General features: G+C 37.6%; 1 protein-coding gene across 1 annotated transcript in view; it reads left to right on the forward strand.

Annotated features, from left to right (window-relative positions):
* Positions 1 to 270: 270 nt before the first annotated feature.
* Positions 271 to 13370, forward strand: part of LOC121301989 (contactin-associated protein-like 5) — a 130015-nt gene continuing 116915 nt past the window's right edge. Inside the window, exon 1 of the mRNA XM_041231754.1 lies at positions 271 to 570. Coding sequence (XP_041087688.1) covers positions 483 to 570 — 88 coding nt within the window. The 5' untranslated portion in view covers positions 271 to 482. The remainder of the gene's footprint in view (positions 571 to 13370) is intronic.

Below are 13370 nucleotides of genomic sequence, written 5' to 3' on the forward strand. Positions count from 1 at the left end.
GATGCTGTTGATGTAATCTTAACACATTGGTGGTGTTTTGATCAAACTGCATTGTTTACCATTAAATATTTAATCTTCAAAAATGTAGTTAAATGTGTTCTTTCGACTCATAACATGGGGTATTATTTGAGGCATGTCTCTGTTTTTAAATGACTGGGATAAAACACCGTCTCTTACCTTCCACACTGGTACTTCATCCCACCCCACTAGCACGTCTATTCATATTTCTGTTTGCTGGACTGTGCGACTGTATGGAGGTCCAGAGGCTTTCTCGAATGAACGCGTTACAGTGGCTGCATTTGTTTCAGAGGAGGCAGGACTGTAGGTGTGTCTGAGGAGGGTATGCAGACAGTGTAGTAAAATGCATTTGGCACCAGGATGTCGTGAAAGAGCTGCACGAAGGGAAAGTCAGTTGAGAGAACACACACTCAGGCAGGGATAAGAAGAGACTGTCAGTTCCTTCAGCGCCGACACAAGTGAACATGGATTTTGTTCTCAAACCAGTGTTCGGAATGCTTACATTCCTCTTCGTCTCACTAAGTATTTGCCTGATTCTGGCAGAAAATAATCGTAAGTAAATCTATTTAAAACGTCGTTATCGTTAACTAATGATGTAGTTTTATAAATGAAATATAATTAAAACCACTTAAATACTTTAAGTGAAATGAAACAAGTGTGCTTTGACAACTTTGACCGGCTATTGTTTTCTGGTAAATGTATAACCAACACCATTGTGTAAAATGCGAATTTAAATATAGGATATTTATAATATATAATATGCCTATAACACATATCATTTAGGATATATATATAATATATATAGATATATATATATATATATATATAGTATATATATATATCTATATATATATATATCATATATATATATATATTGTGTGTGTGTGTGTGTGTGTGTGTGTGTGTGTGTGTGTATATATATATATATATATATATATATATATATATATATATATATATATATATATATATATATATATATAATATCGCAATGCCTTTACGGAAATTGAGCGCTAATTTGAAACTTTTTTTATTATTAAAATTTTTTTTTAAGAAAAGGGTTGACAAACGAAACAAAAGTAAACTCATTGAGTCAACAGCAATGGTTGATAAAACATTTTCTGTTTACTATAGTCCTAAAAAAAGTGAATGCCTGGATCTGTTTAAATTATAAGCCGGTCCTGAATGCTAAAGGTTTTTGTTGCATATTTATTTTTTATTTTACTAGTGCTCAGACAGACTGTTTTAGGATATTATCTATGGTGTTACTCTTTTTTCTTTAGAAATATGATTTAGTCATTGAATTAAACATGCAGTGTTGAATAGCTGTATTATTTAAACAGCAGCAGATCACAAGACACTTTAATACTAACTGTAGGTACGATTGTGTAGTGCTTTGTGTAGCTGTACACGTTTCCTCCACATTTCGTTGTTGTTTATTTATTTATGTATTATTATTATTATTATTATTATTATTATTATTATTATTATTATTATTATTATTATTATTATTATTATATAGGGCCTGATTCAGTTTCCAGACAGTTAAAATGTATTTGAATAGTCTACAGCACATGCAGACATTTTTAGGAAGGTTTTAAATGACCAAACTATATTGACAATGCCACTATTGTAGTTCAGTAGTTAAACTGTAAGAGAACATAAACTTTCTCATGATTTGCTCTTGCTGCTTCTTTTGTGCTATGCATTGTTGCAAATTTCTCTTAAAACACGTCATTGTTCTATTCATATTTCATCCACCTTAAATGGGGCATTCACATACTATGTTTAGACCACAGTGTGGTACAGCAAATATATTTTCTGGACATGCTTTGAGGTACCTTACTAAATGGTGAAGGCGGCAATTTATCTCCACCACCCCGAGCACCATTTTCCATATCAATTGCAAACCCAGTTTCTCTGTTGCCAAATCTGGTGTGTGTAGTGTGGGTTGGGGGGAGTTCTGAATCCAGTCCAACATAGCTGGACCATGTTGAAGACTTTGGTGAACTGTTTTTAAGTAGTGGGGAATACTTTATAATAGTAACTTTATAATGAAGATTTTTGCTACATTAATGGTAAAAAAATGATATTGGAGTTCATTTATTGTGCAACTGTAATAACTGTTGTGGTGCTCTTTAAGTTGTTTATTTTAAGGTTATTGTGTCAACGTAAACTAATTGTACACAGTATGATGGAAATATTAAACAGGCAATACTTTGTTTTCTGTCTACTGTAGGTAGTTATCTGTATATAAGTGTCAATTTGTGGAATATTTTTAAGTTTTTTACAGAATGTATCCATTCCCCAAGTATATTTTACCTAAAATGATTTATATTCAATTCTTCATTATTTTGCCATTTAGGGTTAGCAATCGATCGATATGCAAGATGTACATGGGTCTCACCGCCATATAATATTCATAAGAAACATGTTATCAATATGGTCATATGATATAATATTGAATACTCACAGTATAAATGCTGGAAATCGTCGGACCAGCTAAGCCCTGCTGTGTAGTTTATTAATTAGTCATTTAACAGATGCTTTTAACCAAACTATGCATCAACAACTGCTGCAAAGTCACTTTTAATATGATTTGCATCATCCAACTAAATCAGAAATTGTATTTATTTTTACCTGTCTCAGACAAGGTATTATTTTGGACCTATGATGTGTAAGCAAGCTAACATCTCACACAAAAATGTAAATGACAAGGTTTGCTTTGAGGGTTACCTTAAAGAATGAGGCTTGTCATGCATATTCATAAAACTCTATACCCTCAATGGACCAGTCGATGACCCCTGTGCATGTTTCACCCCCAATCTACCGCCCATGCCTGTGTTCCTGCTCCTAAAACAGTATTCTAAGTACGGTTTCATCATTGCATTATACAGCCTCCGCATACACCTTTGACTTTATTAACCAAGCATTGTGTTTGGTTGCTGATAGCGATGAGTCTATTACAACGCCAAGGTCATTCTCATGGTGGAACCCCCTTTTGGTATTTGAATCCCCCAAACTTTTGATCAGTGTGTAATTATTTACATTAAGTAACATTTCATTTTTCACATTTCAGCCCAGTGTGGTCTAAATCCTTTTGGAGTTGCTGAATGTCTTAAAATACAAGCTTGCGTGCAAACTAGGGATGAAACGATAGTAAATTTCCACGATATGAATGGTTGCAAATTCTTTCATGATACACCGATTATCACAATAGTAGCTGTTATTTTTCAATTACTTTTTTAACTGAATAAAAAGAAAAAAATAACAAGTTATGTATTTCTTTCACTGTGGAATATGGTCTGCAACACAAGGAAGCTACAGACTTTAAAAAATAGCAAGATTCTAGCAAGGATGAAAAAAATTACTAGCACCCAGATGGAAGAAAAATAATCTTAATGAAATGGTCCTTATATTACCATCTAATAGTTGCAAAACATGATACCTTTATTTAAGTCTGTCAGAATGGGACTGCAAGCTTTTTTCCTCCTGCTTTATTTACACATTTTAAAATGTACTTAGAAACAGTACATACAGTAATTACAAAATATGAAGCATCTGTATTTCTTTCAATACATTTAAAGTACTTGCTTTACACACATACTGCTAACAATTATTTTTCAAATAGTCTGCAGAATAAATCAATTATTTTGTACTACACAACCTGTAAGTATGGAATATGGGCATGATGTTCTTTATTCATATTCCTTTTTTGTCGTTATTTCAACTTTGCTCGAGGTAGCCTGTTTTTCTGGTGGCATAATAGGCTATAACGTGAACATTTTAATGAACATATTGAAATTATATACTGATAATTGAGGGAGGAACAGAGGACAGTATAGGGAGGGCGCCGCACTGAAAAAAAAAAAAAAAAGTTGTTAAAGTGACCTTGCTTGTTGACTGATGTGCCGAGTACGGAAGGGCATGTTTGCAGTTGTTCCTGATTTCGTTCTTGTGCTTTTGCCACTTTCTGCGGATTGGATGCACATCCTATGGTGCTGCATTTCCCCGTTATATATTTTATTGTAGTGAAAGTACACTCTAGGACTGGCTGTTAGTTAAGCCTCAAAATAGTAATCGATTAATTCGGCACACAAAATATAATCGTTCTAGTAAATATCGGTGATTGTACCATACATTTTCAGTGCATTCCTATCCAGGTGTTGTTATTATTTTAATATCACTGCAGTTCAGTAAAAGGTTGTGCACAGCAACTGAATGCATGGGGTAATTACGCCTGGGTAGCGTCAAGAGAAAAAGAAAAAGAAAACACAACATTCGCAACAAGCCTAGCAAGTTTAACATACTACAGGAGTGTTACTAAAATATGTATATCAAACAGATTACAGTACTTTGGAATGTAGGCTATGTAAACTAGACACAAGTTTACAAAAAACGTTTTTTTTTTTTAATTCAGCGACTGCTGACTGGTAATAGCTGATCCTTACTTCAAAATTGCGTTTAACATCACTGATCATTCAGTTATTTATTTTTAATGTTATTGAACATTGTTAAACATTCATTATATAACGTTCATTTTCAAATCAAGCTATATACAGTAAGTTTTTTTCAATGTGCACAATTTATTTATAGGCTGTTTGCCAAGAATACAAGCCTGTCTTCCTGCTGTGGATACAAGGTGTTGCGTTTTTTTTTTTTTTTTTTTTTTTGCACAGTGAATACACAGAGGGGCGTACGTACAGAGAATTGTCAAAACTGATTCGCTGGTAGGATGGGAGCAATAGCACTCCCAGCTGATCTGGTAGAAATATTGTAAATAGCAAGGCAGGGCGTTCGGCGCAGTTTCGTTGATAAACTTAAATAATTCTATTAACTATGTTACAATGTAATGTAATCATTGAATCGATTATCCATGTATATACGGATGAATGGAATCGATCGAAAAATAGATTTTTGAAAAATCGTTTCATCCCTAGTCCAAGCACGTATCCCTCTAGCAATCCATTGAGTGCATGGTCCTAACTAGCAGTTTCTCCCCTTACAAGTGATCTGTGCTCCCTGTTTTATAACTAGTATTGTATCCACTTGCATTTACAGTACCACTGTACCTAGTTTGGAATCCGTCTCCCCAAACCTAACCTACTTCTGGGCTCCCAGGGTCCCGTCATCTTCAAGGTGAATTTTACCTCTTCAAACGGAGACGGCGTGGCAATGCCTTCACAAGCACCGTCTTGCAGTTGAAAGGTTCCGTAGTAGTTAACCCTTAGCGGTCCATTTATTTAGCTCTTGTCAGGCGCTTCAGATCCAATTTATTTCACACACGCTGTTTAATTTACATGCACTGTTTATTTTACATGCGCTGTTTAATTTGTTTTCAGTGTAAAACAGGTTTAACAGGCACTGAATCGCAAAAAGACACTTAGTACTGCATCTCCAGCCAAGCCCCACCCCTTGTTCCCAGTATTTTTCACATACCTCTTTATAGACGTGCATACTGGTAAATCCTCTCCTGATCCCTCGTTTTATCACCAAACCCCTCAATTGTATTAGTATAAAATCTCAAAAAGCTCTGCAAATGTCTGTGATATTCTTTGAGCGCTGGATGCAGAATCAGCCCTCTCCTTTGTTTATGTCCCGAGTCACAGCTGCACACATTTGCGCAGGAACCAGTGACAGGGCTCTCCCTGTCACAGGCCAATAATCTGTTTAAGATGTTCCATAAACCCTCAAAGGTATATAGATCTGGTGACTGTGCTGGAGGATTTAGATAGTTAAACATCAAATTATGTTCTGTATATCACTCTGACACATGGTTTGCAAGGTGTCTGGGTGCATTGTCATCCTGGAACAGCTCATCTGCTTCGAGTACTTCAGCAACATCATGGACGGCACCAAGTTATCTGTAATTTTCAGATGAGCATGTAGCATTATGGGAATAAAAGGAGCTTATGGGAGGCTCATCAGTATTATACAATTGAAATGTAAAGTTTTTTTGACGTATGAGCCACGGTATGTAGGAACTATTTGTATATAGGAGTCTCTGCCTCAAATGACCTTAGTACAAGGACTTCAAGGAATGGGTGTTTTAAACTAGTCACTTGTAATTTTTCACAGAATAACATTTGTTTGTATTCTTGTTTCCTCAACAACATTTCACATTTAATTTCACATTGAAAATGTTGCTGATGGCAACAAATCCCCAGGCAGTGTCTTGCTGGTGACAGCGAGCAGGTCACCCTAACCAGCAATAACTCCAAATCCTCCGACAACGACAGCTCTGGACCCTCTGGAGGTGAAGTCAGAAGGGGAGCTTCTGGCCAAAAAGGCGGCAGCGGTCGCTCCACTTTTCCCTCATGCTCTGTGGCTGGCGGCTCTCCTTGTGGTGGCAGACTAGCCTCCCCAGGCGATACAGAGCAGACGGCAAACCCAGGATACATAGTAGGCCACAACCCCAGGCAATGCAGAGCAGATGCCCCTGAGCGGAACAGGCGTGGCATCCCTGAATGGAGAGGGCGTGGCATCTCTACGTGGAGTGGGCGTGGCATCCCCAGTCGTTGGCGAACTGGCATTCCCAGGCGATGGTGAACTGGCATCCCCAGGCAATGGCAAACTGGCATCCCCAGGTGATGGTGAACTGGCATTCCCAGGCAATGGCGAACTGGCATCCCTAGGTAATTGTGAACTGGCATCCCCAGTTGTTGGCGAACTGGCATCCCCAGTCGTTGGCGAACTGACATTCCCAGTCATTGGCGAACTGGCATTCCCAGGCGATGGCGAACTGGCATCCCCAGGCGATGGTGAACTGGCATCCCCAGGCGATGGTGAACTGGCATAACTAGGTGGTGCAGGCTTTGTATTTCTCAAAAAAAAATAAGGCACCTGTAATGACTCCTCTAGCCTGGGTCCAGGAGGCGCTAAATCCCACCCTGGACACCATGTCTGACAGGGATGGCTGAGTGGCCAGGCCAGAAGCAGGAACTGCAAACACACAAGTACTTGGGTGCAATGCGTACTGTGGCACTATATTTATTTAACACAAAAAAAATGAATTAATAAATAAAAAAAAAACTCTGCTAACAGAGCACAAAATAAAAGTTTTAAACAAAACAAAGTCACAAACACAGAACTAAGCAAATACTTAGGTAAGGCTGGGCAGTTTTTTTGTTTTACTTTCGGTTTAATTCTCCTCACTCTCTGTCTCTTTCGCTTGAAAACATCCCACTCAAAACCCCCACACTGAGACAGGGAAACTGTAGGCTTTTTATATCCTGGCCGAGGGGTTAACTAATTATTAATTATTCCGTTACTAGTCTGCACAGGTTTAATAAGGATGTGTGACTGTTAGCTAGTTAAAAACTTAGTAGCTGATCAGCCACGCCTCCTCAGGAGGGATTTTAAAACAAAACAAACACTAATAAACATACAGCTTTTGGCCATCATAGTTACAATAAATCATAATATAATTAACAAATACAAAATATAAAACAATACATTATAATAAGAAGAATAAACAAATACAAATCATAATATGCACAGGGGCAGGGACTACCCTGTTCTAAAATAAACAATACATTTTTAAAGCAGGGCTTTGCCCCGCCCCCTTTTATAGTGTTCAGGGCTCTCTCCTGCTGCCCTACTCCAAGTACCAAAAACTAGATGGCAGCTTTTGACTCTGTTTGTATAAGTTCTTGTCATTGGCCTTGACTTAGAGCAAGTTTTGAAACTGTACCCCTTCTGTCAGACTGTTTCAGCTAATGTACCTTTTACAATTTTCTCTCACTGAATAGTACCACATTAAAGGGCAAAATAATCTGATTAACGCATTTTTTCCCCTGTTTATTTAATATATAATTTTTTCACAACAGTCTGGGGCTGACAAACTGATGGTTTAAGACAGAGTAACAAACAATAGGCTTCATTCTTAAAACATAATTACATGTCTTTGGATGCACAGAATTAAGAGAGTGTTTAGGACTCTCTTTGGAAGCACTCTTATTCGCTTTCTATTCAGTAAAGACATTATAAATAATACTAAATAGTCTGCACTGTTACTATTCACTTCCCACCTTGGCATAATTGTGTGCCATTTAAAATGTTTATAATATCATAAACATTAACCTTAGGATAAAACTATAATAACTTTTATTAAAGCCAGCATAAAAATTATCTAAAGGGACTTTGTATAACTTTCTGTTGCTTTGCACTTGCACTTTCTTTGCACTTGACTCTTGTATTTTCTTCCTTCATTTTTCTTTTGCAAGTAAGAAATGTATTAATTTCAAACACCAAAACATATTCAGCCAGTGCTATTGCTGTTACTAAAATGCAGCCGCGGTCAAAATATGAGTATTGTGATCAATATACTTCTAAACACTGTGCTTCAATGATGCAACAAGTTGAAAACATTAAAGATCACGATCAGCACAGAGCGCGCTCCATATAGGCATGATCGGCAGACTGCTTCTCTTCATCGCTCTACAACTCTCCTCTGATTGTATCATCAGCTGGAAAAACATTCCTGCCAGATGTTCTCCCTCATTGCCATGTCTTTTTCATTTTTGTTTCCTTTATTGTACAGCTCTGGGTATTTTGATACTGTAAGAATGATCTTTTCTTTCGTGAAGGCGCGCAAGGGAAGCTGTTCCTCATTGGTCAGTTCTCTATGTGCCGTGTGATAAAATCGCAAAAATAGCAAAACAGCAATCCTATTTTTTTGCATCGCTTCAGTGTGTCACAGGGCATTGCAGGCAATGTGAATGGCTCCTATCAAAAACATATGTTTGTTTTTTTTGTCATGGTGATGTGTGTCATATGGCACATTTGCTTACTGCATCATGTCTGGTATGTAAAGGCCTTTAGAGAGCTAGGCCGTTTGTGCTTCATTAATACCATTATTACTACCTTTTACATTGTTATCCTTTCCTTTCCTTTGAGTAAGATTAACAATCTTGCTTATACAGTATTTATATCTCAAGGACTTTGCTGTAAATATATATTTTAAATTGCATGTCATTGTGATAACATGCATTTTATAGCACTGACCGCTGAGCTGTTGAATGCTTGATAACTGCTTGTCTGGTATAGATAACTATGCATGGATATGTTTTACTATGTTTCTCCTTCTCTACATTCTTTCATGTTCCACAGGTATTAAAGTGAGCCTTTCAGAATGAATAAGTAACAGTGTCATTCACAAGCCACACAGTTTCAGTAAAGTAGTATGTATTATATAGAGTTCTTAATTGAAAGTGATTCTCTATCTAGAATACTGCTATGTTGTACTTTCCAGCTTTTCAAAGGAAAGAAAATGTATTACAAATGAAATGTTCATGGCATTTGGAAGTACAGCAGTGAAAATGGATTTAATATTATTTTTACAAAAAAAAAGTAGAACTATGAATTGATGTTGAATTGTAGTTTATTTATTTATTTATTGCATTTATAAAGCCCTTTTTATACAAAAGTATCGCAAAGCACTGTACAGTACATAGCAGAAAAAAAGAACAAACCACAACACAGCTGTACAGCATGTCACACATATAACTGCCATAATCAGACCATTTAAATAACATATTTAAATAACAGTATACACAATACAAAAGCAGCAATTTTAAAGTTACATTAAAACCCACAAAGGTAAGAAAGCCATTTTATAAAAGTGCATTTTTAGTCTTAACTTGAAAACAGTAATGGTCCCAGCTTCCCTGACAGACACAGGCAGAGCATTCCATAATTTAGGAGCTCTACAAGAAAAAGCCCTACCTCCCGTGCTGCTCTTGTTGACCTTAGGAATAACCAGCAACCGCGCATCCTGTGATCATAGAGTGTGGTTTGGAAGATACAGGGTCAATAACTCCTGCAAATAACTAGGTGCTAATCCATTCAGGGTCTTGTAAGTTAACAGCAAAATCTTAAAATTAATTCTACACTGCACATGGAGCCAAGAGTAAAACTTGGATAGTAGTCAAAAACTGATTTATCAAATGTTATTACCCTGGTGTTCTTTTAATGAAAGATTAAAAAATTGTGTATAAATCATCTTTATGTTTATTCTTAATACTAGGAATGTGCACCAATATTAATATTTTGATGTGATTTTGATACTGATAATAATTTCCACATCATACTTTTATTGCTAATCCTTTGTAGTATGAATGTCCCCAGCGAGTACGAACACGCCGGTACATTCAGCAACTTTAAACTTGAATTACTGAGCCTACAAAACCCTTGATCACATAATATTCTAACACTAGGTTCCCTTTCAAGTAGAATGACAACCGTAATCGAACAGGAAGAGTGAGCATATATAAAAAACCTGCCCTATCAGGGCCCTACTATGAGGAGGAAGTCCCTCCCACCTCCTGTTGAAGAGGGTCGTCCTCACAGTAGCATATCGGCATTTTCTCTCTCACTCCACTGAGTCAGATCACAGATTGTCTCGTGCGTCTTTGTTCTGGAAATTGGCTGATTTGTTGGTTCTTGAGCCTACAAATTTAAAAATACACAGTAAGATACACCTTTGAGTGTTTGTTTGAGATTGCTCTTGTCTTAGTCTCGCATCAGTTTTACTGATAGAGCTAGTTTTGTCCCCTCTTTGAGATTGGCAAGGAGCCGTTATTCTCTTTTCGACTACCTAGTGTAGTTTAATTACCATTGTTTGAGCTATTGTGGTGCTGCAGGTTGACCCCGCGGGCTCGCAGCGCTGTCCTCTACACTGATTTACTTGGCCTCATTGACCCTCCAGCTCGGGCCTACGTACGCCTCTCAAGCCTCTGGCTCTCCTAGCATGGCCGTGCTTTCCCTCGACGTTGACACTGATTGACTCGGCTACACCAGCCTGGCATCGACTGCGCTTGTCCTCGGCCCCAATCCCAATGCCGACTACTCAGCACTGGCTTGAAACACACTTCGACGCCAACCCCGGCACCGATTGACTCGGCACCCGTGGGGTCCAGCTCCGCCCGCGCTATTTTTGGCAAGCTCAACACTGACATGTTGCTCTGCACCGACGCCCCGCGCCATGTCACTGCGCTCCACAGGGTCATCCGCTGGTTTCCACCAGTGCGACAGTGCGCGGCGAAGCTTTGGCATGACACCGTACTTAATAGTCTTAGAGGTTTTATAAATCAGCATGATGTGCAGCAGCTGACGATTCAATTACTCTCGGATTGGCTAACGTCTGTGCAGTGTGAAGTATAGAAATATTTCAGTTTTGAGGTGGTTGATAATGGAATAGCAAAACAATATAGCAAGACCTTGTTTTTCTCCATGGCTATTGTGAAGCAAAGGACCACTAAGTTATAGTAAGTTTATTGCTTTTCATATGTAAATAACAGTTAACGTCATGTTTGATATTGCATTTGCGTTATTATATTTCTGTGTTTTGGAAGTGTAGCAGGCTGTCGAGTGGATAGAAGCCCAGAGACAGACTGCAGTTCAAAAAAATATACTTTTATTATAAATAAACACAAAAATAAAAGGGCACAAGGGCCAAAACAAAGGGATTGAAACACAAAAAGAAAGACAAAAAGCAAAACTTACAAAATAAAGGTTTCAAACCCCTACCCCAACCCCAACCCCAACCCTCCTTCCTCAACTCCCTCCTCCTAATGGGAAGCAGAGGCCTCCTTTTATGTCAGGTGGCTGGGCGCTGATTGATCATTAATTAAGCTAATCAACTAATCAACCCCAGCCACCTGAACATAATAAACCCAGGCAGGTAGGGGAATTTAACCCCATCCCTGACAATTTCTAAAGGGCAGAGCTGTGTTCTGCCACAGGAAGATATTATCGCTATCGAAATATGTGCACGATATTAATATACAATTTTAATATTGTTGCCCACCACCACTTAATACCATTAATAACAATAAATGCCAGTCAAGAATGGGAAACAGCCTCTATCAAAGAAGTCAAGGTTATACAACACTGCATATGATAAACTTATAATATATTTCTGGTACTTCTGTCTGGTAATCATGCATTATGATTTATATCACTGTCTCACAGCATTTAAACACTGAAGTAACAAAGAATAATGTACCTGCTTAAGAAATCCAGGTAACTTTGCACTTAACTTTGCACTGGTCCATGTCCTTTAAAAGTTATATCAGCTCAAATTAGAACCAATAAGACAGTAAAAAATAAGTGGTCCTCCCTATAGGAAGAATTTTGCAACATAAAAAAGAAGGGGAAAAAATAAACAACATGCAGTGTCATTTAATAATATAGTTTTGCCAAAGGTCCAATTTAATTCAATTAAAAACAATTCTGTGACTTCACCCTTTGGGTGGTGCTGCCATCTTGTTTTTTTTTTCTTTTTTTTTAAGGAGAAAGGAGGTTCAATCCTGTTTCATTAAAGAGATAAATATGTTATGTGGTCTCAAGTCACTTCCTCGTGGATTTTTATGCACACGTGAAAGAAACAATAAGATTAAGTACAGTTGACAGTCTTTCCTTAAAAGATTAAAAACCATGGAAACTGCTGTATTCTCTACGCAATGAGTGAAACACACCTGCCACTTCACTTATGTATGTATTTTGTTCTTTGGTTGACACATGGTTTTTAGTCCCTGGTTGGTCTCAGCCAATTTCATGTTCACTTGGCTGGGGCAATGACTGTTGGGGTCTAATTTTTGTATTTGAACCCAGAGACCCCCTTCTCCTTGAGGACGTGAGGCCCGGAGCAGCCTGCTCCCATAGGCAAGCACTTTGCCAGAGGTAGCAGAGGGGGTGACTGAGAGGCAATGCACACAGGGAGGAGATGCTAGAAGCAGTTACACAAGAGGTCTCATCAACTTGGTTTAATGGGAATCCTTGCTATGCCTATTGAACATAGTCAGCACTAAACAATACTGATTGAGGCTTATTTCTCCTTTGCCCGTGATGTACATATCTTGGTAACTATGATCGATATTGATATGGATGTGGTAAAGTATTCTCTAAGTGTTATTTTCCCATTAATGCAAAATACTAATTAAAAACAATGCTTTGTGGAAGAAGGCAAACAGGTAGTGTGCAGATGTTTGTATATTTCCATAAATTATGTATTTTCAGTAACTGAAAAAAAAAAAATCAGGTCACAGAGGAATGTAGAAAGGTTTAAACTGTATGGTGTTTAAAAAAAAGTACACCATTGAGAGCAAGTTATTATTAGTATTTTGTTTTTCTGGAAAATGTTAGTTGTGTGTCCATTTTAACATAAACCTTATTGACATTTGCTCTGCTGGTTAATGCCTAGTCCTGATCAATCAAGTGAAATCTAGTATCTTGCAAGTAGAAATGACTGAATGTTTCTCTCTGGTCGGTTGAACAAGCAGCTCTAAAGGCTATGTTATGTGGCCAAATTCCAAGGAGACTAGTCTTTCCATGAATGGTGTTAGTTATAT

This window comes from Polyodon spathula, chromosome 2 (genome assembly GCF_017654505.1).
Source record: "Polyodon spathula isolate WHYD16114869_AA chromosome 2, ASM1765450v1, whole genome shotgun sequence".
Taxonomy (NCBI): domain Eukaryota; kingdom Metazoa; phylum Chordata; class Actinopteri; order Acipenseriformes; family Polyodontidae; genus Polyodon; species Polyodon spathula.